General features: G+C 71.7%; 1 protein-coding gene across 2 annotated transcripts; it reads left to right on the forward strand.

Moving 5' to 3' along the window:
- Nucleotides 1-1,808: 1,808 nt before the first annotated feature.
- On the forward strand, nt 1,809-21,784 carry RBM28 (RNA binding motif protein 28). Of its 2 annotated transcripts, XM_075916732.1 has the most exons (20): nt 1,809-2,002; nt 3,164-3,307; nt 3,609-3,703; nt 4,102-4,177; nt 4,587-4,679; nt 4,920-4,991; nt 5,499-5,658; nt 7,387-7,520; nt 12,121-12,199; nt 12,734-12,843; nt 12,954-13,027; nt 13,597-13,732; nt 14,937-15,001; nt 15,476-15,634; nt 17,309-17,458; nt 18,120-18,194; nt 18,504-18,715; nt 18,848-19,015; nt 19,866-19,959; nt 20,224-21,784. In XM_075916732.1, the coding sequence occupies exons 1-20, from the start codon at nt 1,840-1,842 to the stop codon at nt 20,362-20,364; spliced, it is 2,400 nt and encodes a 799-aa protein (XP_075772847.1). In that variant the 5' UTR covers nt 1,809-1,839; the 3' UTR covers nt 20,365-21,784. The 2 variants fall into 2 exon arrangements, with proteins under 2 accessions (XP_075772847.1, XP_075772846.1); XM_075916731.1 differs by having other exon boundaries at nt 18,504-19,015.
- Nucleotides 21,785-26,782: the final 4,998 nt, after the last annotated feature.

The following is a 26,782-nucleotide window of genomic DNA, read 5'->3' on the forward strand; positions in this document are numbered from 1 at the left end:
GTGATGGGTGACTAAATGTTAACTGGATCTTCTTGGGCAATATCAACAGATTGTTTAGGGCCCAATCCGAGCTTAACATTTAAATCGGATCAGGCCCTTTGTTAGCAGTCTGGGAAGTGGTCTCGTTTGGCAATTATGATTAGATATTATTTACATAACTAGCCAAGAGCCCATCATAAGACGGGATTTTGGGGTCTCTCCTCCACGTCTCTCTCTCTCTCCTCCACCTCCTGCATCCCCCCCCCTCTCTCTCAGCTCTCCTCCGCCTCCTGCCTCTCTCTCTGGGTACGTCTAGACTACTTGCCTCTGTTGCCAGAGGCATGTAGATTAGGCTACCAGACATAGGAAAACGAAGCGGCGATTTAAATAATCGCCGCTTCATTTAAATGTACATGGCTGCCTCGCTGAGCCGACAAACAGCTGATCAGCTGTTTGTCGGCTCAGCGCGATAGTCTGGACGCGCGGGTGTCGACATCAAAGGGTATGTCTACACTACCCCGCTAGTTCGAACTAGGAGGGTAGTGTAGACATACCCAAAGGTATTTGTCGACCACCCAGGTATGCCTCCAGTGGCCGTTTGGGCTCTCCCACGGCGGCCCGGCTGAGCGGCGCAGAAGTCAGCCAAGTGCCACGGCAGGAGGCGAAGGATGTGACTCAGGCAACAGCGCCGCCCAGAGGGAACAGCCAGCATTTCAGCGTTACAGAGTCACAGACATTGGGCTACTATCTATATGATACAGGTACTGCCATCATGGTACCGACACAGACATATCTCAGTAGCTTTACATATAAAATAGCCCAGCCCCATTGACCTCGTGGGCAATGTACCATGCAAACAATGGTGGGGAGGGTTAGTTACAGGGTCCCCTGCACCCCGTAATTGGCATGGGTCGTTTAGTATTGTCGTTCTGGCGTGTGGAAACGGAGAACACTTGATAGTTTTGCAATAACTTCAGAAAATGCAGTTGCAGGACGTCTCACTAGGGATGTAAATTCTCATTCATCAGTTACCCGGTTAATATCAGGTCACACCGGGTCTGCCCCGGCTCCCAGCCTGCTCCGGCGCAGCCCCTGTCCACAGCAAGCGGGACCCTTGGAGAGAGGCTGCTTTGGACACTGGCGCAGCCCGACTGTGGGGCCCAAGAGACAGGGGCTGCTCCGGAAAAGAGCCGCCCCTGGCTGCAGAGGGTCCTCTGAGGGGCGCAGCAGGTGGGGAGCCAGCCCCCTGCGAGGCACTGTTAAGAGGACGAAGGGAGCCGTCCCATGACATTGTGGGACCGTTCCGGATGATCCCCAGGCCCCGAGGCCAATGGGGCGGCATCTCCCTGCCAAGTAACAGGGCTGAGACCCTGGACCCCTCTGGGATGGAGGTTGGGCCCCAAGCGCTGCAGCGTCTGGGGCCTGGGTTAATGCAATTGCGGGACAGCTGCATGGGGGGCTCCTATGGGGCCCAACCCATCCCTCTGAGGAGTTCTTGGGGGGGGGGGGGAGGTCACATGACACCCTTTGCTTCTGGCCATGTGTTCATTTGACCCCAGAAGTACTACCCCAGGGACCGGACTTCCTGTAGCAGGTGGGCGGGGCTTGTGGGATCAGGGGCGGGGCTAGGGTGTCAGGGGGCGGGGCTAAGGTGTCCCTATTTTTTGGTCATTATTGCCAGTGGGTGAAACTGAGGTCAAAGTTCAGGCCCGTAATGCCGGGCTGCCCCCCCCTCCCCCCCCAGCCTGGGCACAGCCCCGCCCCCCCCGCCCAGCCTGGGCACAGCCCCGCCCCCCGCCGGAACCCAGCGGCGGCCCCGCGTTTCCGGCCGGTCCCCGTTCGCGGCCGGACCCGGCCAAGATGGCGGCGCCCAGCGGGCGGCACGTGCGGGCCGGAGCCGGGGCCATGGCCGGGCTGACGCTGCTGGTGCGCGGCCTCCCCCCCTCGGCCCGCGGGCCCGGCCTGGAGCGGATCTTCGGCCAGCTCGGCCCGCTCAAGCGCTGCTTCGTGGTGACCCACAAAGGTGGGGGGGGGCTGGAGCCGTGGGGCGGGGGAGGTGTCGGGGAGGGGGGCTGGAGCCGTGGGGCTGGGGGGGGGTGTCGGGTAGAGGGGCTGGAGCCGTGGGGCGGGGGAGGTGTCGGGGAGGGGGGCTGGAGCCGTGGGGCTGGGGGGGGTGTCGGGGAGAGGGGCTGGAGCCGTGGGGCGGGGGGGGTGTCGGGGAGGGGGGCTGGAGCCGTGGGGCTGGGGGGGGTGTCGGGTAGAGGGGCTGGAGCCGTGGGGCGGGGGAGGTGTCGGGGAGGGGGGCTGGAGCCGTGGGGCTGGGGGGGGTGTCGGGGAGAGGGGCTGGAGCCGTGGGGCGGGGGGGGTGTCGGGGAGGGGGGCTGGAGCCGTGGGGCTGGGGGGGGTGTCGGGGAGGGGGGCTGGAGCCGGGGGGCGGGGGGGGTGTCGGGGAGGGGGGCTGGAGCCGTGGGGCTGGGGGGGGTGTCGGGGAGAGGGGCTGGAGCCGTGGGGCGGGGGGGGTGTCGGGGAGGGGGGCTGGAGCCGTGGGGCGGGGGGGGTGTCGGGGAGGGGGGCTGGAGCCGTGGGGCGGGGGCGGTGTCGGGGAGAGGGGCTGGAGCCGGAGGGCGGGGGGGGGTGTCGGGGAGGGGGGCTGGAGCCGGGGGGCGGGGGGGGCCGCAGGGGTGTCGGAAGTTGGGTGCAGGGGGAACCGGCAGTCGCTGTGGGGTGGGGGTCTAGTCTAGAGAAGGGGGGGGCAGCCGGATCCGTGGTGCGAGGGGCTGGGGCGCAAGCCTGAGGAAGCAGGAGCCGGGCGGGGGGGAGGAGAACAGGGTTAGCTCAGGGCAGGGGAGCTGGGTCTGGTGGGAGGGGGCAGGGCTGCCGTGGCGGGGGTGGGGGTCTGCACCTGGACGAGCTCAGGGGAGTGGGGGAGAAGGCGGCCTCTGGATCAGCTGGAGTCTCCCTGAGTTGTTTGGGCCCGGGAGGGGAGCGGGTCCTTGGCCTGGGGGGACCCTGCCCCCGCCAGGCCTCCTGTCCCTCTGTGGGCCAGGCCCTGGGCCGGTATCCTGGTTTCCTGAGAGGGGGCCTCCCCTGGGCGAAGCCTGGTGCCCTAGAAGGCCCCGAGCTCCCAGCCCTTTGGCAGAGCCTGGGTCTGTGGGGTGCCGGTCATGCTGCCCCTCTCTTGCAGGCAGCGAGACCTGTCGTGGGTTTGGCTACGTCACCTTCTCCCTGCTGGAGGACGCCCAGCGAGCCCTCCGGGAGGTCACCGCCTTCGAGGGCCGTGCCATCTCGGTGACCGTTGCCAAGAAGAAGCTGAAGGAGAAGCGGCCTGGTGAGTTGAGAGCAGCCTGGCTCTGTGGTTATGGGGCACCGCGGGCCACGGGCTCCTCTCTGTGCCCACGGCCTGTGTCCTTGGTTGTGACCTCTGGGGTGGTGATGGGACGGGGGTTCCCCTGCTGTGTCCTGACTCGTGCTGGGTGTGGTTTTTTTTTTTGTTTTGTGTTTTTTTGTTTTTGTTTTTTGTTTTTGTTTTTTGTTTTTTTTGTTTGTTTTTTTTTGTGTGTTTGTAAGTAAGGGAGCCGTGGGGCAGAGGCGCCCGAGCAGCCCTGCCATGCCGTGCTCTCTGTTCCCAGGTGCCCCGGAGACCCCTCCAGGGGAGCAGAAGCCGAAAAAGCCGAAAGGGCCCCCCAAGAAAGCCAGGCTGATCATCCGCAACCTGAGCTTCCAGGTAGGTGGGCGAGCGGGTGCCTGGCGCGCGAGGTGAGGTCGCAGCTGGGGGCGGCGCTGGTGCTGCCTGTGGCTGGTAGCCACAGCGGCGCAGCGAAATGGGGGGAGCTGGCATGTGACGGGCAGCCGCTCGAAGCGGGTCCCGGGGTTTGTAACCTGGCACCGGCGCTGCCTTTCTCTTGGCAAAGGGTGAAATTCGCGTCGGAGCCCGGCCGAGCCGCGCGTGGGCGCTAAGGGCACCCTCTCGCCCGAGGGGAGCCCCCGGTCCTACCCAGCTCCCCACGGAGGGAGGGTTCCAGCTGGCAGGGCACTAGGTCGGCCTCGGTGTGCTCAGTTCCCTGCGCCCCTCCTTGCTCAGCCCAGCCCCTGCGCGGCTCTGACACGGCTCCTTCTCCCCAGTGCTCCGAAGACGACCTGCGGGCTCTGTTCTCGCCCTTCGGCGCCGTGCTGGAGGTGAACATCCCCCGCAAGGCAGGTAGGGCTCAGCCGCCTGCTGCTCCGCGCAGGGCCAGTCGGATCCAGGCTGCCGCGGGGCGTGCAGGGGGCTTGTCCTGGCCTGTGGCCTCTTAGCCCCCAGCCTGTCGGTCAAGCCCCGTTTGCGACAGGTGGGGTGTGCTGCCCCCGGCTGCCGCCTCGTGAGCCCCTGTTGGGTGTGGGCTGTTCCCCGGGCCTTGCGCCGCGCCCCGAGCGCAGCGTCCCCCCACCCCCAGCGTTGCAGGAATCCAGGGTGGGGGGAGCTGCCTCTGCCCCCGCCCCCCAGCACTCCTAGAACAGACTAAGCTGCTGGGGCCGCAGGCTCCCCGAGCGTATCTGGGGGGGGGGGTGTGGAGCCCGGGGCTCCCCCCTCCTGGGCCCGGTGAGCTCTGAGCCGCGGTGTCTTGCAGACGGGAAGATGCGGGGCTTCGCCTTCCTTCAGTTCAAGAACATCCTGCAGGCGGGGAAGGCCCTGAAAGGGATGAACATGAAGGAGATCAAAGGTGAGCGGCCCCGTTCCTGGCCTGCCCTGCGCACGGGGAGAGTCGGCGGCCTGGGGGCTCTGGGGGCGGCTCGCCCGGAAAGAAGCTCGTGCTGGCGCTGCCGCTCGGTTCCGGGGCGTCCTGCGCGCCTGGCCCCGGTGGGGGGCGGAGAAGGAGGCTCCTCGCGCCGTCCCCCGGCTCAGCCCCAGCGCCCCCCTCGGCTGGCCTAGCCCGGCTCCGGCAGCTCTCCTGTCCCTCTAGGGCGCACGGTGGCCGTGGACTGGGCGGTGGCCAAGGAGCAGTACCAAGCCACGCAGGCAGCGCCTCCCGCCGGTAAGTGCCGGGGCAGGGACGGGTGTGGACCCCGGGGCTGGGAGTTGCCGGCTGCCTGGTTCTCAGCTTGTCGAGCCGGGCAGCGGCTTGGCCGTGGGTACGTGGCTGGTGCTGTTTGGGGTGCACGGGGCTGAGGGCACAATGGAAACGCCCCGAGGGGCCCACACTGGGGCGCGGAGCTGCCCTGCCTGGCTGGTCCCGCTGGTTTGCGTTACGGGAAGGGGGTGGCCCAGGGGTTAGTGGGCGGGGCAGACGCCGCGAGACCCTGCCTCAGTTTCCCATCCGTAATGCCGGGCAGCTGTCCTGCCGTGTGGGGCGGGGGCGGGGCAGGTTCCCGAGCCCCCGGGGAAGGAACGTCTCGTTCCCAGCTGCCTTTCGCGCCACGTCTGGCTCTCCCTCGGCGTTCCTGCCGTGCCGGCGGCTCCACAAGGGGCCAGAGGGGAAGGAAGCCCCCGCCCTGGAGTGGGGGTTCCCCCTCCCACGTGGAGCTGGCTCATCCCCTGGCAGTTCTCACCACAGGGGGCGGGGAGGAGCAGCCCAGCCCAGCCCAGGAGCAGGGCTCAGACTCGGAGGCCTGCGAGCAGGAGGAGGAGGAGGAGGAGGAAGAGGAAGAGGAAGGGGAAGCGCTGGGATCGGAGGAGCCGCCCGGCTCGCGGGGGCAGGGACGGTGAGTGTGTCCCTGGGCTGCGGGGGGGGCTGGCTGGACCCCGGAGTGTCCCCGTGGGGAGCCTGTCGGCACCGACACCCGCCTGTGCGAGGCCCCGGGCGGCCAGCCACGGCTCAGCACAGAGCTTACGGCTCTCTAGGCGCAGCTCCGGGGCCTCGACCCCAATCCCCGGCGGCCGACAGAGCCCCCGCCACCCCGGCTCCTGGCTCCTCCCCCCAAGATGGGTCCCACTCATCACGTCTCCCCTTAACCTTGGACACAGGCACTTGGACTCTCTTCAGTGCCGGGCGTGTCCCGTGGCGATGGCCGGGCTGGCTGGCGGGGCCTGGCTCTGCCCACGGTGCCGGGCGTGTCCCGTGGCGATGGCCGGGCTGGCTGGCGGGGCCTGGCTCTGCCCACGGTGCCGGGCGTGTCCCGTGGCGATGGCCGGGCTGGCTGGCGGGGCCTGGCTCTGCCCACGGTGCCGGGCGTGTCCCGTGGCGATGGCCGGGCTGGCTGGCGGGGCCTGGTTCTGCCCACGGTGCCGGGCGTGTCCCGTGGCGATGGCCGGGCTGGCTGGCGGAGCCTGGCTCTGCCCACGGTGCCGGGCGTGTCCCGTGGCGATGGCCGGGCTGGCTGGCGGGGCCTGGCTCTGCCCACGGTGCCGGGCGTGTCCCGTGGCGATGGCCGGGCTGGCTGGCGGGGCCTGGCTCTGCCCACGGTGCCGGGCGTGTCCCGTGGCGATGGCCGGGCTGGCTGGCGGGGCCTGGCTCTGCCCACGGTGCCGGGCGTGTCCCGTGGCGATGGCCGGGCTGGCTGGCGGGGCCTGGCTCTGCCCACGGTGCCGGGCGTGTCCCGTGGCGATGGCCGGGCTGGCTGGCGGGGCCTGGCTCTGCCCACGGTGCCGGGCGTGTCCCGTGGCGATGGCCGGGCTGGCTGGCGGGGCCTGGCTCTGCCCACGGTGCCGGGCGTGTCCCGTGGCGATGGCCGGGCTGGCTGGCGGGGCCTGGCTCTGCCCACGGTGCCGGGCGTGTCCCGTGGCGATGGCCGGGCTGGCTGGCGGGGCCTGGTTCTGCCCACGGTGCCGGGCGTGTCCCGTGGCGATGGCCGGGCTGGCTGGCGGGGCCTGGCTCTGCCCACGGTGCCGGGCGTGTCCCGTGGCGATGGCCGGGCTGGCTGGCGGGGCCTGGCTCTGCCCACGGTGCCGGGCGTGTCCCGTGGCGATGGCCGGGCTGGCTGGCGGGGCCTGGCTCTGCCCACGGTGCCGGGCGTGTCCCGTGGCGATGGCCGGGCTGGCTGGCGGGGCCTGGCTCTGCCCACGGTGCCGGGCGTGTCCCGTGGCGATGGCCGGGCTGGCTGGCGGGGCCTGGCTCTGCCCACGGTGCCGGGCGTGTCCCGTGGCGATGGCCGGGCTGGCTGGCGGGGCCTGGCTCTGCCCACGGTGCCAGGCGTGTCCCGTGGCGATGGCCGGGCTGGCTGGCGGGGCCTGGCTCTGCCCACGGTGCCGGGCGTGTCCCGTGGCGATGGCCGGGCTGGCTGGCGGGGCCTGGCTCTGCCCACGGTGCTAGGCGTGTCCCCTCCATTTTTGCCCCTCACCCCCCGTGTCCCAGCAGGACCCTGCGTGCTGTTCAAACACTCTAGGCCCTCCAGCACCCCAGGGGTGGGGCTGCTTATCAGCTCTCCCCCGCCTGCACCCTGGCTCCTTTGCGGCCGGGCGGGTGGCTCAGGGCCTGGCTCTCGCTGTGGCAGGCTCGGGAAGGGGCCAGCAGCTGCCCACGCAGACAGCGGTGAGGAGGAGGAGGAGGAGGACGGGAGCGAGCCGGAGATGGACGGGCCCGAGGGCTCCGAGGAGAGCGCCGCGGACTCGGGGGAGGACGAGGAAGGTGGGTTGTGTTCCCGCGGCCGGCGCGGTGCTTGGACCAGCCCGAGGAGCTGCGCTCGCCCTGGGCTGCCTCCTGCTGGGCGCGAGCTGCGTGGCCGGGCCCCAGGAGTTGGGGCAGGGACCTGCGATCCTGCGGCCACGTGGGACACGGAGCAGCTGGCATTGGTCTGGGCAGGCAGGGATCTGGACTGGGCCTCTGGGGAGTGTCCGGCACCTGCTCCCCCTGCCCTCGCCCCCCCAGCTCCGCCCGGGGTCCCTTTGCTGGCTCAGACATGGGCTGGGCAGAAGCTGGCCGGGGCTCGGGGTGCAAATGGCTCCGCGCCAGGGATATCAGGCCGGCTGGTGCTGACCCGTCCTGCCCGGGGCTTCCCCCGCTGGCGACCTGCCTGGACACCGGCCTCACGTCCCGCCTGGAACCGAGCCCTGTGCCCTCCACGGGGGCCTCCGGGCGCTTCCCGGGGCTGGTGAGGGCAGAGTCCTGGCCTTGCCCCATGAATGGGGGTCAGGCGGCAGGGGAGGCTCTTCGTACCCGCACGGGGCAGAGCGCCCGCCCCGTTCCTGGGGCAGTGGCCTGGCCTGCTGACGTGCAGGGTTTGGGGGCGTTTCCACGTTGGGGAGCGGGGAAGGGTTTGGCTGTTGCCTGGCAGCGTTGGGGGCAGGTGGGGGCGACTGGCTGGGAACGGGGCAGCCTGGTTCCACTCTCTCCTGGGGCGCAGGCAGGTGGCCCTGGCCCGAGGCGAGGGGGGGGGCACAGAATGCTTTACCCTTCCTCTGGCTTTATCTCCTTCCCCTTTATCACCCCTGAGCCCAGGGGACCCGGAGCCCAGCGAGGGAAGGGCTGTATGAGCCCAGCGAGGGAAGGGCTGTATGAGCCCAGCGAGGGAAGGGCGGTATGAGCCCAGCGAGGGAAGGGCGGTATGAGCCCAGCGAGGGAAGGGCTGTATGAGCCCAGCGAGGGAAGGGCGGTATGAGCCCAGCGAGGGAAGGGCGGTATGAGCCCAGCGAGGAAGGGCGGTATGAGCCCAGCGAGGGAAGGGCTGTATGAGCCCAGCGAGGGAAGGGCTGTATGAGCCCAGCGAGGGAAGGGCTGTATGAGCCCAGCGAGGGAAGGGCTGTATGAGCCCAGCGAGGGAAGGGCTGTATGAGCCCAGCGAGGGAAGGGCGGTATGAGCCCAGCGAGGGAAGGGCGGTATGAGCCCAGCGAGGGAAGGCGGTATGAGCCCAGCGAGGGAAGGGCTGTATGAGCCCAGCGAGGGAAGGGCTGTATGAGCCCAGCGAGGGAAGGGCTGTATGAGCCCAGCGAGGAAGGGCTGTATGAGCCCAGCGAGGGAAGGGCGGTATGAGCCCAGCGAGGGAAGGGCGGTATGAGCCCAGCGAGGGAAGGGCTGTATGAGCCCAGCGAGGGAAGGGCGGTATGAGCCCAGCGAGGGAAGGGCTGTATGAGCCCAGCGAGGGAAGGGCTGTATGAGCCCAGCGAGGGAAGGGCGGTATGAGCCCAGCGAGGGAAGGGCGGTATGAGCCCAGCGAGGGAAGGGCTGTATGAGCCCAGCGAGGGAAGGGCTGTATGAGCCCAGCGAGGGAAGGGCTGTATGAGCCCAGCGAGGGAAGGGCGGTATGAGCCCAGCGAGGGAAGGGCGGTATGAGCCAGCGAGGGAAGGGCTGTATGAGCCCAGCGAGGGAAGGGCTGTATGAGCCAGCGAGGGAAGGGGCTGTATGAGCCCAGCGAGGGAAGGGCGGTATGAGCCCAGCGAGGGAAGGGCGGTATGAGCCCAGCGAGGGAAGGGCTGTATGAGCCCAGCGAGGGAAGGGCTGTATGAGCCCAGCGAGGGAAGGGCTGTATGAGCCAGCGAGGGAAGGGCGGTATGAGCCCAGCGAGGGAAGGGCGGTATGAGCCCAGCGAGGGAAGGGCGGTATGAGCCCAGCGAGGGAAGGGCGGTATGAGCCCAGCGAGGGAAGGGCGGTATGAGCCAGCGAGGGAAGGGCTGTATGAGCCCAGCGAGGGAAGGGCGGTATGAGCCCAGCGAGGGAAGGGCGGTATGAGCCCAGCGAGGAAGGGCGGTATGAGCCCAGCGAGGGAAGGGCGGTATGAGCCCAGCGAGGGAAGGGCGGTATGAGCCCAGCGAGGGAAGGGCGGTATGAGCCCAGCGAGGGAAGGGCGGTATGAGCCCAGCGAGGGAAGGGCGGTATGAGCCCAGCGAGGGAAGGGCGGTATGAGCCCAGCGAGGGAAGGGCGGTATGAGCCCAGCGAGGGAAGGGCTGTATGAGCCCAGCGAGGGAAGGGCGGTATGACCCAGCGAGGGAAGGGCTGTATGAGCCCAGCGAGGGAAGGGCGGTATGAGCCCAGCGAGGGAAGGGCGGTATGAGCCCAGCGAGGGAAGGGCTGTATGAGCCCAGCGAGGGAAGGGCGGTATGAGCCCAGCGAGGAAGGGCGGTATGAGCCCAGCGAGGGAAGGCTGTATGAGCCCAGCGAGGGAAGGGCGGTATGAGCCCAGCGAGGGAAGGGCTTGTATGAGCCCAGCGAGGGAAGGGCGGTATGAGCCCAGCGAGGAAGGGCGGTATGAGCCCAGCGAGGGAAGGGCGGTATGAGCCCAGCGAGGGAAGGGCGGTATGAGCCCAGCGAGGGAAGGGCGGTATGAGCCCAGCGAGGAAGGGCGGTATGAGCCCAGCGAGGGAAGGGCGGTATGAGCCCAGCGAGGGAAGGGCGGTATGAGCCCAGCGAGGGAAGGGCGGTATGAGCCCAGCGAGGGAAGGGCTGTATGAGCCAGCGAGGGAAGGGCTGTATGAGCCCAGCGAGGAAGGGCTGTATGAGCCCAGCGAGGAAGGGCTGTATGAGCCCAGCGAGGGAAGGGCTGTATGAGCCCAGCGAGGGAAGGGCGGTATGAGCCCAGCGAGGGAAGGGCGGTATGAGCCCAGCGAGGGAAGGGCTGTATGAGCCCAGCGAGGGAAGGGCTGTATGAGCCCAGCGAGGGAAGGGCGGTATGAGCCAGCGAGGGAAGGGCGGTATGAGCCCAGCGAGGGAAGGGCGGTATGAGCCCAGCGAGGGAAGGGCGGTATGAGCCCAGCGAGGGAAGGCGGTATGAGCCCAGCGAGGGAAGGGCTGTATGAGCCCAGCGAGGGAAGGGCGGTATGAGCCCAGCGAGGGAAGGGCGGTATGAGCCAGCGAGGGAAGGCTGTATGAGCCCAGCGAGGGAAGGCGGTATGAGCCCAGCGAGGGAAGGGCGGTATGAGCCCAGCGAGGGAAGGGCGGTATGAGCCCAGCGAGGGAAGGGCGGTATGAGCCCAGCGAGGGAAGGGCGGTATGAGCCCAGCGAGGAAGGGCTGTATGAGCCCAGCGAGGGAAGGGCTGTATGAGCCCAGCGAGGGAAGGGCTGTATGAGCCCAGCGAGGGAAGGGCTGTATGAGCCCAGCGAGGGAAGGGCGGTATGAGCCCAGCGAGGGAAGGGCGGTATGAGCCCAGCGAGGGAAGGGCTGTATGAGCCCAGCGAGGGAAGGGCGGTATGAGCCCAGCGAGGGAAGGGCGGTATGAGCCCAGCGAGGGAAGGGCGGTATGAGCCCAGCGAGGGAAGGGCGGTATGAGCCCAGCGAGGGAAGGGCGGTATGAGCCCAGCGAGGGAAGGGCGGTATGAGCCCAGCGAGGGAAGGGCGGTATGAGCCCAGCGAGGGAAGGGCGGTATGAGCCCAGCGAGGGAAGGGCGGTATGAGCCCAGCGAGGGAAGGGCTGTATGAGCCCAGCGAGGGAAGGGCGGTATGAGCCCAGCGAGGGAAGGGCGGTATGAGCCCAGCGAGGGAAGGGCGGTATGAGCCCAGCGAGGGAAGGGCTGTATGAGCCCAGCGAGGGAAGGGCGGTATGAGCCCAGCGAGGGAAGGGCGGTATGAGCCCAGCGAGGGAAGGGCTGTATGAGCCCAGCGAGGGAAGGGCGGTATGAGCCCAGCGAGGGAAGGGCGGTATGAGCCCAGCGAGGGAAGGGCGGTATGAGCCCAGCGAGGGAAGGGCGGTATGAGCCCAGCGAGGGAAGGGCGGTATGAGCCCAGCGAGGGAAGGGCTGTATGAGCCCAGCGAGGGAAGGGCGGTATGAGCCCAGCGAGGGAAGGGCGGTATGAGCCCAGCGAGGGAAGGGCGGTATGAGCCCAGCGAGGGAAGGGCTGTATGAGCCCAGCGAGGGAAGGGCGGTATGAGCCCAGCGAGGGAAGGGCGGTATGAGCCAGCGAGGGAAGGGCTGTATGAGCCCAGCGAGGAAGGGCGGTATGAGCCCAGCGAGGGAAGGGCGGTATGAGGCCCCAGCGAGGGAAGGGCGGTATGAGCCCAGCGAGGGAAGGCGGTATGAGCCCAGCGAGGAAGGGCGGTATGAGCCCAGCGAGGGAAGGGCGGTATGAGCCCAGCGAGGGAAGGGCGGTATCAGCCCTGCCTGGGGTCCTGGCCTGGCCTGCGGCGCTGCCTGAGTTGCTGCGTTAGTGAGCGGGGGGGGGGGCGTGGCCGGGACACCGGGCCCCCTCGCGCTGTAACACCCAGTGACCGCGGGGACGGGAGGGCTTGGGAGGGGGCTTGTCCTGGCGGGGAGGGGACAGCGCCCTGTGCCCAGGACTCTGCCTGGCTTGTTCAGACGCCAGCACGGCCGGGAAGAGGCGCAAGGCCCCCAAGCGCCCGTCTGACGTCAGCGAGGGCAGGACCGTCTTCATCAGGTGGTTCGTGACCCCGCCTGGCCCCCAGCCCCACGGAGGCCACCCGGCGCCTCTCTGCCTGCCCGCGGGGCCTGCTGGTGCTGCCCTGGGGCTGGGGGCCCTGCCCCGCGCCCCCTCCCCCCCGCCTTGGCGGGAGATGGGCCGGCAGCTGGGTGCTGGTGGGGAGTGGGCTGGGAGCCGGGTGGGTGGCTGGGTGCTGGTGGGGGTGGGCTGGGAGCCGGGTGGGTGGCTGGGTTCTGGTGGGGGATGGGCTGGGAGCCGGGTGGGTGGCTGGGTGCTGGTGGGGGATGGGCTGGGAGCCGGGTGGGTGGCTGGGTGCTGGTGGGGGATGGGCTGGGAGCCGGGTGGGTGGCTGGGTGCTGGTGGGGGGTGGGCTGGGAGCCGGGTGGGTGGCTGGGTTCTGGTGGGGGATGGGCTGGGAGCCGGGTGGGGGGCTGGGTGCTGGTGGGGGGTGGCTGGGAGCCGGGTGGGTGGCTGGGTGCTGGCGGGGGATGGGTCCAGAGGCATCCGTGTCTCACGGCCTGGCGCCCCCAGGAACCTGCCCTTCGACACGGAGGAGGAGGAGCTGGGCGAGACGCTGGAGCAGTTTGGGGACCTCAAGTACGTGCGGATCGTCCTGCACCCGGACACGGAGCACTCCAGAGGTAACGCCGGGCCCGGCCCTTGGTCCCCCGCCCCCGGCAATGCTGAGTCGCCTGGAGTCAGCCGCCCCCCCCCGCCACGTCCCCGCCCGTCTCACCCCCTCTCTTGCCAGGCTGCGCCTTTGCCCAGTTCAGCGCCCAGGAAGCTGCCCAGAAGTGCCTGGAGGCCGCGCAGGACGAGAGCGAGGTGAGCGCCAGGCCGTTGGCGTTGGGGGATGGGTCTGACCAGCACCCGGGATCTTTCGTAGTCAGCTCCCCGCCCCCCGCGTCACAGCCGTGTGGACCTTCGCGTTGGGTTCACACCTCTCCTTACCGAGCCCCCGGGGGCTTCCCAGAGCGCCAGGCAGGGTTAGGTCTCCGAAAGGGGGCCCGGTGGGGCCGCGGGAGGGGGCCCGGTGGGTTCGCGGGGGAAATAACAAAGGAAACTTTTAGTCCCCTGTAATAAATCGCGGGCCCCCGAGACCAGGAAGTGCCCGTGAGGAGTCCTGGCCTGCTGCTGGCGAGGGGTGTGCGCGTTGTCCTTGCCGACAGGCTCTCCCGCGGCGCAGGCCGCCCCTTCCCCCGCTCGCCAAGGGCCGACGGGGCAGAAGCAAACAGGAGCTCGCCCTTGGCCGGGCGCGTTCCAACGCTGCAGTGCGGCGCAGGGCTACAGCTGGGGCCGGGGCGCCCCCCCCCCCCCGGGGCATGCAAGGGTCTGGGTGGGGGTGGGGGAGACAGACATCCCCAGCGCTCACTCACGGCCTGGCTCTCCCCCAGGGCGCGGGGCTGCGGCTGGGCGGGCGCCGGCTGCACCTGGACCTGGCTGTGAGCCGCAGCGAGGCCCAGAAGCTGCGAGGCCAGAAGGTGAAGAAGCAGACGGGCACCCGGAACCTGTACCTGGCTCGCGAAGGCCGTGAGTTCCCCGGCTCCGGGGCGCTGGGCGCGCGGCTCGGGAAGGCTGCGAGTTCCCCACCTCCAGGGCACCGGGCTCCCGGCTCGGGAAGGCTGCGAGTTCCCCGGCTCCGGGGCGCTGGGCTCCCGGCTCGGGAAGGCTGCGAGTTCCCCTGGCTCCGGGGCGCTGGGCTCCCGGCTCGGGAAGGCTGCGAGTTCCCCGGCTCCGGGGCGCTGGGCTCCCGGCTCGGGGAAGGCTGCGAGTTCCCCGGCTCCGGGGCGCTGGGCTCCCGGCTCGGGAAGGCTGCGAGTTCCCCGGCTCCGGGGCGCTGGGCTCCCGGCTCGGGAAGGCTGCGAGTTCCCCGGCTCCGGGGCGCTGGGCTCCCGGCTCGGGAAGGCTGCATGTTGGGGATCCCCCGACCCTGCGCTCCCATCCACAGCCAGACGTGACTCCGCCGGCCAGTAGAACAGAAGGTTTATTGCTTCTCAGAGACACGGCGCAGCGCAGGCTCCATGTTGACAGAGGAGCCAGGGCAGAGCCTTAGTCCTCCTGGGGGGGACGGGGCTTCACCCCCTCCCCCTAGCCCAGCCCAGCCTGCCCAGCTCCCCGGCCCTGCCCCAGCCAGGTGGCCGTCCCCGCCTCCCTCCCTTCTCTGCTGGGGCTGGGACCAGGCGTCTGGGCCGATCCGCGTGTGGGGTGGATCAATCAGCACGGCCCGGAGGGAGCTCTGGGTTGGGGTCAGACAGCCCCCGCTACGCCCCAGGGGAGCCCTGCCGGCCGGGCCGCGTCGGCGGATTGCGCTGTCCCGCGACACGGAGCCAGCCGCAGGGCAGTGTCCGTGCCGGGGCCGGTGGGGTCTGTCAGAGTCCCCCAGCCAGCTGCGGGGGGGCCTGCTCGCAGCCCTGGGCCGGGCTCCCCACGGAGTCCCGGCCCCCCAGCCCTCCCCGCAGTACCCAGGCCCCTCCTGGCCCGTAGCGCGCTGCCGCCCCCCGTCAGCCGGGACCGAGGGCGAGTGACGAGCCGGGGGACTCCGGACGCCCCGATGCCCCGCAGCTCCCTGGGTCCCCAGCTGGCCGAGGAGCCGCTTCTGCCTCCAGCTCCGGTGCCTCTCTCCTGGCTGCCCCCGGGCGCCGGCTCGCGGTGGGGCAGGAGCTGGGCAGAGGCGGCGCCGGGCACTGCCCTGCTCGCCCTGGGGGCGGCTCTCACGCCTCGCCCCTCCCCACAGTGATCCGAGCCGGCACCAAGGCCGCCGAGGGCGTGAGCGAGACCGACCTGGCCAAGAGAGCGCGGGTGAGTGGCCGGGGCGCCCTTGCCGGTGGGCACCAGGACCTGCGCTGGCCAGGCTGCCCGCTCCCGGGACACGCAGCAGCCGCAGGCCAGAGCTGCCTGGGCGGGGGCCTGGTGGGGGGGCACAGGGCAGAGCTGCGGGGGGCGGGGGGGCACAGGGCAGAGCTGCGGGGGGCTGGGGGGGGCACAGGGCAGAGCTGGGGGGGGCTGGCGGGGGGGCACAGGGCAGAGTGCCTGTGTGGGGCTGGCGGGGGGGCACAGGGCAGAGCTGCGGGGGGGCTGGGGGGGGGCACGGGGCAGAGCTGGGGGGGGCACATGCCAGGGGGTCCCGCCAGCAGCGCACTGCGTCACAGGGAGGGGGGGCAGCGGGCCTGGCTGGTGAGCGGTGGCTCCAGGCACCCGACCGTGGGCGGGGGGGGTGAGGGGGGCGCTGACCGGGGCCGTAACCCACCCCCCCCCCCCCCCCCGGTGCCCCAGTTTGAGGAGCTGAAGCGGCAGAAGCTGAGGGACCAGCAGGTGTTTGTGTCGCGCACGCGGCTCTGTCTGCACAACCTGCCCAAGGCCCTGGGCGACCAGCAGCTCCGGCAGCTCATGCAGCAGGCGGCCGGCGGGGGGCCCGGCCCGCGCATCAAGGAGGTGAGTCCCCCCGTGGGGCTGGGCGGGGCTGCGGGGGCTGCTGGGGGGCGAGGGCTCCGTGCCGGAGGGGGGGCGAGGGCTCCATGCCGGAGGGGGGCAGGACTTGCCCCCGCGGCCCCCCGGCTACTCCGCACTGCGCGTTCTTGCGCAAACGCCCCGGCACAAAATGGCGGCTCATTAGGTATGCAAATAAGGCATCGCCGCGCCTCATTTGCATCTTCGTGCACAAGAATTTGCAATGGGCTGGTGAACTGCGGGGGGGCCGCTCGGCGCCACAGGGGGTGGGGCGGCCGCTTGGAGGCACGGGGGGTGGGCGTCTCAGGCTCCAAGCAGACGCCCATGTGAGCCCGCCAGTGGTGGGGGAGTGGAATCGGACACGGGGGGGGGGGGTGACTCCAGGCCGGGAGGAGCCAGGGGCTGGGCTGGGCTGAGCATTTCACACCATGATGTGTTGACGGGGCTGTGGGGGGCTGTCCGGGCGAGGGGGGCGCCGGTGGGAGGAGGGGGCTGTCCGGCCCAGGGGGCAATGGTGGAGCTGTGGGGGGCTGTCCAGTCCAGGGGGGGCTGGTGGGGGCCGTCCGGGCAAGGGGGGGGCTGGTGGGGGCTGTCCAGGCGAGGGGGGCACGGCGGGGCTGTGGGGGGCTGTCCAGTCCAGGGGGGGGCTGTGGGGGGCTGTCCGGCGAGGGGGGTGCGGCGGGGCTGTGGGGGGCTGTCCGGGCGAGGGGGGCGCGGCGGGGCTGTGGGGGGCTGTCCGGGCGAGGGGGGCGCCGGGGGGGGGGCTGTCCGGGCGAGGGGGGCGCCGGGGGGGGGCTGTCCGGGCGAGGGGGGCGCGGGGGGAGCTGGGGGGGGCTGTCCAGGCGAGGGGGGCGCGGCGGGCTGTGGGGGGCTGTCCGGGCGAGGGGGGGCGCGGCGGGGCTGTGGGGGGCTGTCCGGGCGAGGGGGGCGCGGCGGGGCTGTGCGGGGCTGTCCGGGCGAGGGGGGCGCCGGGGGGGGGGCTGTCCGGGCGAGGGGGGCGCCGGGGGGGGGGCTGTCCGGGCGAGGGGGGCGCCGGGGGGGGGGCTGTCCGGGCGAGGGGGGCGCCGGGGGGAGCTGGGGGGGGCTGTCCGGGCGAGGGGGGCGCGGCGGGGCTGTGGGGGGCTGTCCGGGCGAGGGGGGTGCCGGGGGGGCTGTGGGGGGCTGTCCGGGCGAGGGGGGCGCCGGGGGGGCTGTGGGGGCTGTCCGGGCGAGGGGGGCGCCGGGGGGGCTGTGGGGGGCTGTCCGGGCGAGGGGGGCGCCGGGGGGGGCTGTGGGGGGCTGTCCGGGCGAGGGGGGCGCCGGGGGGGGGCTGTGGGGGGCTGTCCGGGCGAGGGGGGTGCGGCGGGGCTGTGGGGGGCTGTCCGGGCGAGGGGGGCGCGGCGGGGCTGTGGGGGGCTGTCCGGGCGAGGGGGGCGCCGGGGGGGGCTGTGGGGGGCTGTCCGGGCGAGGGGGGCGCGGCGGGGCTGTGGGGGGCTTGTCCGGGCGAGGGGGGCGCCGGGGGGGGGGCTGTCCGGGCGAGGGGGGCGCCGGGGGGGGTCTGTCCGGGCGAGGGGGGCGCCGGGGGGGTCTGTCCGGGCGAGGGGGGCGCCGGGGGGGTCTGTCCGGGCGAGGGGGGGCGCCGGGGGGGGCCCGCGGGCCCTGACGCTCGTCTCTGGGCAGTGCCGGGTGATGCGGAACCGGGCGGCGCCGGCGGGGAAGGGCCGCGGCCAGTCCCTGGGCTACGCCTTCGTGGAGTTCGAGAGGCACGAGGACGCGCTGGCCGCCCTGCGACACACCAACAACAACCCCCAGCTCTTCGGGCCGCAGAAGGTGGGCGCAGCTGGAGCGCTCTGCGGGGGGGGGGGGGGGGCAGTTGCTGGTGGGGAGGGCAGGGGCTGTTGAGGGGGGCGGGCCGTTGCTATTTGAGGTAGTGGGGTGCGGGTGTTGGGGGGGCAGGGCGGTCGCTGGCAGGGGCTCTCGGGAGACGTGGGGGGGGCGGGGCGGTCACTGGCGGGGGCCCACGAGGGGGGGCGTCAGGGGTGGGGCAGTTGCGGGCGGGGGCCCTCAAGGGGGGCGTCGGCGGGGCGGTCACGGGCGGGGGCCCGCGGGGGGGCGGTCGCGGGAGGGGGCGGTCGCGGGCGGGGGGCCCTCAAGGGGGCGGCGGCGGGAGGGCGGGGGCCCCGAGGGGGGGCGTCGGCGGGGCGGTCACGGCGGGGGCCCTCGAGGGGGGGTGGCGGGGGGGCGGTCGCGGGAGGGGGCGGGGGCGGTCGCGGGCGGGGCCCTCAAGGGGGGCGGCGGGGAGGGCGGGGGCCCCCGAGGGGGGGCGGCGGGGGGGGGGCGGGGGCCCTTGAGGGAGGCGTCGGGGGCGGGGCGGTCACGGGCGGGGGCCCTCGAGGGGGGGGGGCGGTCGCGGGCGGGGGCCCTCGAGGGGGGCGGCGGGGGCCCTCGAGGGGGGGCTCCGTGCCGGGCGCTGACCCCCCGCTCTGCGCAGAGGCCCATCGTGGAGTTCTCGCTGGAGGACGCCCGGAAGCTGAAGGTGAAGGAGCAGCGGGCTCAGCGCAGCCTGGTAGGTGTCGCGGCTCCTCCCCGCCCGGCCCCACACGGCCGGGGAGATACCTCGACTGATCCCTGCTGGGGGGGGCCGAGGAGGCCGGGAGCGCGGGGTGGGGGGCGCAGGCTGGGGGCCAGGAGGGCGCTCGGGGGGCGTGTCCAGCCTGGCATGACGGGTCCCTGGCGCCAGCTGTGCAGGGTGGGGGGGGCTCCCCCCCGGCTGCCCAAAGCTGCTGGTCCTGGCGGGGCCGGGCCGGGGCTCCCCCGAGTGACCCGGGTTCCCGGGGGCGCCGGCAGACGGGCAGTGACCTTCTCCCTTGTGCAGCAAAAGCTGAGGCAGAAGCAGGCGGCAGAGGGGCCAGGATCTTCCCAGGGGGCTGGGCCCACGGAGACGCCCCAGAAGCTGCCCCCGGCCCCCACGGGTCGGAAGAACCCCAGGAAGCGGGGCCGCAAGGGGCAGAAGGACCCCCAGGGCCCCAGGACACAGGCTGTCAAGGGACAGAAAGATGCCCAGGACTCCAAGGGACAGGGGGCCGCCCCCCAGGGGCAGCAGAGCCCCAGGACGCGGGGCCCCCAGGGGCAGCAGAGCCCCAGGACGCGGGGCCCCCAGGAGCAGCAGAGCCCCAGGACGCGGGGCCCCCAGGGGCAGCAGAGCCCCAGGACGCGGGGCCCCCAGGGGCAGCAGAGCCCCAGGACGCGGGGCCCCCAGGGGCAGGGGGCCAGCACCTCCTGGGCCGGGTTCCAGACCAAGGCGGAGGTGGAGCAGGTGGAGCTGCCGGACGGGAAACGCCGGAGGAAGGTTCTGACGCTGCCGTCTCACCGGGGGCCCAAGATCAGGTAGGAACCGGAGGGGGGGGGGGCTGTCTACGCCTGTGGCCCTGGGCCCACGCCGGCGGGGCAGGCACTGGTGGCTGTTGGGCTGGGGTGCCCCCTACTGGCCTGTGTCTGCAGCACGGCCCAGCGGGGGCGATCCCTAGGGGCAGGCACTTAGACCGTGGCATAGCCACTTGTCCTCTGGCCAGGGGGAGGGGTTTAAACGGGGGGCGGGGGCTGGGGGGTTGGGAGACGGGGGTCTGAGTGGGGGAAGCCGACTGACACCAGGACAGGGGGTTCCGGGGCCTGTGACCCCTCCCCCCAAGGGAACCGGGGCTGTCGGCCTGTCCTGTGCCTGCATGCGGCCTGCGCTGGGCTGTACCTCGGAGCAGCAACAAACCCCCCGTTCTACTGCCTGTGGACGGGGGTGCAGGGTCGAGGGTCCCCAGCGCGCTGTCGTAGGGGCCCAGGAGGGGGGGTCTGTCTCCCTGCCTGCGGGGGGTCCAGGAGGGGGGTCTGTCTCCCTGCCTGCGGGAGGGATGCAGGGTAGGGGATGCGGGGGGGGGGGGGGGGGGGGCTCTCCCTGCCTGCGGAGGGTCCAGGAGGGGGGTCTGTCTCCCTGCCTGCGGGGCGGGGCTCTCGCTGCCTGCAGTGGGTCCGGGGGGGGGGGGGGGGGAGGAGTGTCTCTCCCTGTCTGTGCGGGGAAATGCGGGGGGGGGGGGGGGTCCTCTCTCCCTGCCTCCGGGAGAATGTGGGGGGGGCTCTCCCTGCCCGCAGTGGGTCCGGGGGGGGGGTCTCTGCCTGCCTGCCTGCCTGCGGGGGCCAAGGGGCCTGGCACCAGCCCCATCACTGACGCTCGCTCTGTCCCCCCCAGGAAGCGCGACCGGGGCAAGCCGCCTGCGCCAAAGACGGCGAAGGGCCAGGCCGGCGCGCGGCGGCAGGAGAAGCAGGGCTCCGCGCCCAAACAGGTGAGGGGGCTCGAGCAGAGCCGACCTGGGGGGCAGCGGGAGGGGAGGGCAGAGTCCGGCCCGGCGCCCCACAGGCCTCCTTGGCCCGGCCCTGCTCTGCCCCGCCCTTGGAGCCAGTCCTGGGCCCCCCGCTCCTCGGGCCCCCTGCCCAGGATCTGCCCCTCCTGCAGCTGGCGGGACGTGCCCGAGGGACACTCCCCGTACGCAGCAGGAGCCCGGCGCTCCCGGCACCCAGACCTGAGCCCGGCTGCCCTCTCCCTGCAGGCCCCGAGGGCGCGCCGGAGGCCGGACGGGGGCCAGGCTGAGGCCCGTTTCAACCAGCTGGTGGAGCAGTACAAGCGCAAGATCCTGGGCAGCCCGCAGAGCGCCCCCGGGGCCAAGAGGAGCAAGTGGTTCGAGAGCTGAGCGCCCGGAGCTGCCGGGGCTGTGGCCTGGGGCCAGCTAGCGGGGATGGGCAGGTGCCCACGCCCGGCTCCTGCACCTGATCCTGCACCCTGCAAGGGCTGTATGTGCCAGGCAGCGCCCATACCCGGCACCCCCTGACTCTGCACCCCAAGGGCTCTGTGTGCCAGGCAGCACCCATACCCGGCACCCCCTGACTCTGCACCCCAAGGGCTCTGTGTGCCAGGCAGCACCCGCACCCGGCACCCCCCGACTCTGCGCCCCCAAGGGCTCTGTGTGCCAGGCAGCACCCACACCCGGCACCCCCTGACTCTGCACCCCAAGGGCTCTGTGTGCCAGGCAGCGCCCGCGCCCGGCACCCCCTGACTCTGCGCCCCCAAGGGCTCTGTGTGCCAGGCAGCACCCACACCCGGCACCCCCTGACTCTGCGCCCCCATGGGCTCTGTGTGCCAGGCAGCGCCCACATCCGGCACCCCCTGACTCTGCACCCCAAGGGCTCTGTGTGCCAGGCAGCACCCACACCCGGCACCCCCTGACTCTGCGCCCCCAAGGGCTCTGTGTGCCAGGCAGCGCCCATACCCGGCACCCCCCGACTCTGCGCCCCCAAGGGCTCTGTGTGCCAGGCAGCGCCCACATCCGGCACCCCCGACCCTGCACCCCAAGGGCTCTGTGTGCCAGGCAGCGCCAGCACCCGGCCCCCTCGACCCTGCACCCCACAGCTGGGGGCAGCAGATGCCCTGTTTGCTTGGGTTCTCGGACTTTCTTTTAATTCTTTTATTTGTAGCCATGGGCAGAAACGAGTCTCGTCTTCTCCGGGGCACTGTGGTGGGGGCGTGGCCCGGCGCCCCCATGGCGCTGCGCTGGGGAGGAGCTGCCCCCCCCACGCGGACCGGACCGGGGCTGTGGCACGGCAGCGAACCGGGCGCTTTCCTGCCCGCCTGCGCCGGCGTTGGTCACGTGGCGTTGGGCTTTGGCAGCCGCCGCCTGGCCCAACGGGAGTCCCTGGCCGCGGCGTTCGCCGCCGCTTCGCTCTGCCCCGCCGGGCGGGGGAAGGGGGGGCCCTGCTGGCCCATGGCCTCCGTCCCGCCCCTGCTTGTCCCCAGCCCGGGGGCCCCGTTGCTGTGCCAAGGGGACTGGCTCCGTGCTGCCAGGTCTCAGGCCCTGGCCCCTACCTGGCTGGGTCCCGGCGCCGGCCCCGGCTGTTTCCGTGGGGCCCGCGGGCGCGGCCAGCTGCTCAGAGCGAGGGGAGCGGGGCCCTGCGGTACCCCGGGGCCAGGGCTGTCAGTCATCCGGGATGCCCCTCCCTTCGGTCCTGAGGAGGGTGGGTGCCGTGGTTCTGGCTCCACCCCAGAGCTGGGGGCTCCTGAAATGACTTTGATTCGAAAAGGTTTTTATTGGAATAACCCCTCGGGGAGTAAACTGCTTTGAGAACGTCGGCCTGGCCCAGCTGCATGGGGGCAGGGCTGGCGGGGGCTGCAGGGAGGGAGGCAGGGGCACCAGCAGGGCTGGGGGGCAGGGGTTGGGGGGAGGGAGGAGCACTGGCTGAGCTGGGGGGCGTAGGGCTGGGGGAGGAGGCTGTGGGGAGGGAGGCAGGGGCACCAGCAGGGCTGGGACCAGGGGTTGTGGGGTGGGAAGGGCATTGGCAGAGCTGGGGAGCGTAGGGCTGGGGGGGAGGCTGTGGGGAGGGAGGGGGGGCACCAGTGGAGCTGGGCTGGCAGGGGCTGCAGGGCGGGAGGGAAGGGCACAGGTGGAGCTGGGGGGAGGCTGTGGGGAGGGAGGGGCATCGGTGGAGCTGGGGGGGAGGCTGTGGGGAGGGAGGGGCACAGGTGGAGCTGGGGGGAGGCTGTGGGGAGGGAGGGAGGGGCATCGGTGGAGCTGGGGGGGAGGCTGTGGGGAGGGAGGGAGGGGCATCGGTGGAGCTGGGGGGGGAGGCTGTGGTTGGTGCAGGCAATCTTCCCCCCCCACCTGTGGCTTCCAGCCCCAAGGAAGGTGGGTTTTCCCGGCTGCGCGCTGAGGCCTGGCCCTGAGGAGCTGGGTCGCGCCGGTGGCCACGGGCAGGGATCACGCTGGGCTCTGCCACGACAGACCCCGCTTGCTCCAGGCCAGACTCGCGAGCTGCTCACCCTCCACCCGAGGCCGGAGCCTGGCTACCTGGGCGCGGGGCTTCTCAGCAGGATCCTGCCAGCCGCAGCCCGCGGAGCAGGGGCTGTTTGGTGGGTGAGGTTGGCATGCTGGAGCGGGCCCTGCCGGCCGTGGCATAGGGCAAGGGCTGGTAACTGAGCAGACACACGATGGCCTGTGGAACTCCTGGCCACTAGATTTCCTGCAGCAAAGCACTTCTGTGGTAGCAAGTCGGGGTCCCCCTGATCCTGCAGCAAGACCGGACTCCCCCAGCCAGTGGAACAGGGGGGTTATTGCTTCTCCGGGATCCAGCCCAGCACAGACGTCATGTGGTTACAGGAGTCAGGGCCAGGATGCCTCAGGTCTCTGGGGTCAGGGGGGCCCATTGCCCCCCCCCCCCCCCCCCCGACCCTCAGCTTAGGCGGTTTCCTTCATGTTTCCCAGCCAGCAACCCCCAAAACCTCCCTTCCTTTGTTCCCTGCCTGCCCTCCACTGGTGGGACAGGTCGGGTCTTTGCCTACTGACCGTGGGCAGCCGTCCTGCTGGGCCGTGCTCCAGGTACCGGCCAGCAGGGGTCGCCCCTGCCCACACAGCCACCAGTGGATGCCCAGAGGGCGTGGCCTGCCCACCCCATCCCAGCTGAGCAGGGTTCAGACAAGGGCAGGGTGTTTCCAGGGAGCAGGGCAGCTAGGGGGCAAGAGAAACTCCGGCCTGCCCCTCACCGCATGGGGCGGGAACCTCCGGCCTGGGGCTTCTGGTCCCAGCAGAGCGGGAAGGGGCTGACAGGGCCTCCCTACACCTGCAGAACATTAACCTGGGGAGACACCGCGGCGCCCGATGGGCTGATCTTGTGCCCGCCTGGGGCAGTTAGTGGCCGCCCAGCTCCCCAGGCCTGGTGCTCCCTGGGGACCTGCCCACCCCGACGCTGCTGCTGGGGCAGCCCCACACCAAGGGGGGTGCTGATGGCAGAGCAGGTCAGACAGAGAAGCAGGATGTTCTGCGTCAGCCCCATGGCCCAGCAGATGCCAGCCGCCCTGGGGGGCAGAGGCCCAGACACGGCCAGGGAAGGATGGCAGCTCCCCCAGCCTGGGGGACGGGCTGAACTGCCAGCAGCAGCTCCCCCGGGGGGCCTGTCCACCAGGCAGGCAGCCACAGGTGGGGAAACTGAGGCACGGAGCCGGGCCAGGACTTGCCCTAAAATCACCCAGCAAATTACAGGAACCCTGGCCCCGAGCGGGAACTAGAGCCACGGCTCCTGTGCCATCGAGCCTGCACCTGCCTCCTGCTGCCGTGGGAGCTGAGACGTGCCCCGGGCACTGTGGGCAGGCAAGGGGGGAGCCCCCGGGCCCTGCCCTGCCCCCTGCAGCCAGGCAGGACTCTCAGGTGGCAGGTGGAAGGGAAGGTTTGTTCGTTGGCAGGGACGCAGCGTAGCCCAGACTTGTTACAGGAACAGGGAGCAGCCAGCACCTTCCAGCTGGGGGGGGGGGGTGGCAGAGCCAGGGCCCCTTCCCAGCCCCCCAGGCCAGCTAGACTCCCCCTCCCTGCACCCGTCAAAAACTAAGACCCCCAGCAACTGGCCTCAGCCCTCTAGGCAGCCCCTCCCCTCTCCTCCCCCTCCTTCCCGGCCCAGGTGTTCTCTGTTGCTGGCTGCACCCCCCAAAGCGACCCGAACACCATCCCCACCATGGCCCAGGGGGGCTCCCGTGCGCCCCGAGGGGGGAGATTCTGCCCCCCTCCCCGGACGGGCAGCAGGGTTTCCCCGGGCCCCTCGGCACCAGCTGTTACCCCGGCACAGCCAGGCCAGGAACCCCCGCCCCGGGGGAGCCGCCATGGGCGTGCGCGGGCTGCCTGGTGCACTCTGAGCCACAGATCCTCCCCCGGCCTGCAAGGCCCCTGCTCTGTGCCCTTGGCCTGCTGGCTCCGGGCGCTGGAGGCCGAGGCGGGAAGGCAGCTCTGTGCTCGCCCTGCCCGGGCCGGAGAACGGCTCCCAGCAGCGGGACAGGGCCTGGGCGGTAGACAGGACACGTCCCCAGCTGCCCTCGGAGCCAGGCAACAGCAGCTGCGGCCTGAGCTGCCCCTGGGCTCTCTGGGGCGAGGTGGGGCACCATGGCGGAGGCGCCTCTCCGTGGCTCTGGGCCCCCGATGCCTGGGGGACGAGGGCTCCTTTGCCGGCCCTTGGACCGTGTCTGGGCCCTACCGAGCTCCACAGCAGCCTCCGTGCCGTGGGCCCCCAGCACCGGGGCCTCGCTGCAGCCCCCAAGGCCCTGGACCCGAGCGAGGTCCCTGCCCTCCAGCCCAAGGGTCCCCTCGCTGGGCCAGGCTCCCCGAGAGCCGCGGCAGAGCCGAGCACACCCCGAAACCCCTCCCTCCAGCGTTGCTCCCCCCCTCCCTCCATGCTTCAGAGAGCTGGCCCACTGGCACCCCTCTTTCTGGAGGGAGGGGTTGTGACGGCACCTCGGGGACCCCCCGACCCTGCACCCCCGGAGCAGCCAGACCAGGCTCCACCAGCCAGTAGAACGGGGGGGGGGGGGGGGTTATTGCTTCTCGGGGATCCAGCCCAGCACAGACGGGACGTGGCTGCAGGAGTCAGGGCCAGGACGCCTCAGCCCCCTTGAGATGGGTCCCTGGGCCCCTGGACTCCCCCCCTCCCCCTCTCCTGTTAGTCTGTCTCCTCCATGGTCCCAAGACTGCCCAGCCCCCAGCCAGGTGCCCGTCTCCCCCTCCCTTTGTCTCCCTCCTTGGGAAGAGCCTTGTTACCTGCCCGGGCTGGGCCGGGGGTGTCTGGGCCCTTGGCCTGCTGGCTCCGGGCGCTGGAGGCCGAGGCGGGAAGGCAGCTCTGTGCTCGCCAAGGGGCCAAGCCCCATGTGGGTGTCAGTGGGAATCCCAGCCCAGCGCAGGGGGACCCCGGTCACAGCCCCCCACTACGCCACAGGGGTGCCCTGGGGGCAGAAGGGAGGGGGACACCCAGCACCCCAGAGGGCCGGGGGGAGGGGGTACCCAGTGCCCCTGGGAGCAGGAGGGAAGGGGACACCCAGCACCCCAGAGGGCCGGGGGGGAGGGGGTACCCAGTGCCCCTGGGGGCAGGAGGGAAGGGGACACCCAGCACCCCAGAGGGCCGGGGGGAGGGGGTACCCAGTGCCCCTGGGGGCAGGAGGGAAGGGGACACCCAGCACCCCAGAGGGCCGGGGGAGGGGGTACCCAGTGCCCCTGGGGGCAGGAGGGAAGGGGACACCCAGCACCCCAGAGGGCCGGAGGGAGGGGGTACCCAGTGCCCCTGGGGGCAGGAGGGAAGGGGACACCCAGCACCCCAGAGGGCCGGGGGGAGGGGGTACCCAGTGCCCCTGGGGGCAGGAGGGAAGGGGACACCCAGCACCCCAGAGGGCCGGAGGGAGGGGGTACCCAGTGCCCCTGGGGGCAGGAGGGAGGGGGACACCCAGCACCCCAGAGGGCCAGGGGGAGGGGGGTACCCAGTGCCCCTGGGGGCAGGAGGGAGGGGGACACCCAGCACCCCAGAGGGCCGGGGGGAGGGGGTACCCAGTGCCCCTGGGGGGCAGGAGGGAGCTCTCCCTGCAACAGTCGGCCAGTCAGAGCTGCCAGGGTCAGGATCCGGGGAGGAGGGGCTGCAACGTGGGGCTGAGCTGTGGGGCTCTGCCTGGCACAAAGGTCGTTCCCTCCCCCCCACTCAGCGCCCTCCGGACCCGCCCGGCCAGCGGCCTGCAGCTGCCTTTGGGCATCCAGCGAATTGCAGCCCGTCCGCCTGGCGCCCTGCCCGTCGCCGGCCGACCCCCCGGCTCCTCCAGCTGGTTCATGCAAACGTTGCTCTTGGCCGGCCCAGCCTGCTCGGGGACCCCCGGCCAGCAGCCCCGCTCCCTGAGAGCCCCCCACCCCGAGGCAGCCGGGTTCCGTCCAGCTAACGCGCCTGTTCCTGCAGCGCTCAAATGCCTTTGTCACCCGCCTCGGCGCCCTGCATCCCGGGCGTGAATGTCCCGCTGGCGTCCCAGCTCCACCCTCCCCCCGGACCCGGCCCCGGGAGTTCCCGGCGCGTCCCCGTTCCGCCCTGGCTTCCCCTTGGCGTTTGTGCAGCTCCGGCGCCCTTGGAGCAGCCCGTGGTCTGGCCAGAGTCCCGCTAACGAATTTCCACGTCTCCGGTAGCTTGGGGAATAGAGTCAGGCCCTGCCGGCCCGTGGCTGACGCAGGCTGACGAGCATTGGATGAGGCAGCAGTTGGACCCGGATTCCTGGCTCCTCCACGTGCAAATCCCCCGCAGCGCCGGAGCCCAGGAGCCGCGCCTGGCAAACCG

Source organism: Pelodiscus sinensis, unplaced genomic scaffold (genome assembly GCF_049634645.1).
Source record: "Pelodiscus sinensis isolate JC-2024 unplaced genomic scaffold, ASM4963464v1 ctg58, whole genome shotgun sequence".
NCBI classification, from domain to species: domain Eukaryota; kingdom Metazoa; phylum Chordata; order Testudines; family Trionychidae; genus Pelodiscus; species Pelodiscus sinensis.

Excerpts from the sequence above, each read along its gene's own strand:
- RBM28 (XM_075916731.1), top strand. The coding sequence starts at position 1,840 with ATGGCGGCGCCCAGCGGGCGGCACGTGCGGGCCGGAGCCGGGGCCATG. Across the intron at positions 4,178-4,586 it reads GAACATCCCCCGCAAGGCAG|ACGGGAAGATGCGGGGCTTC; the intron begins GTAGGGCTCAGC and ends GGTGTCTTGCAG. Across the intron at positions 12,844-12,953 it reads GGACACGGAGCACTCCAGAG|GCTGCGCCTTTGCCCAGTTC; the intron begins GTAACGCCGGGC and ends CTCTCTTGCCAG.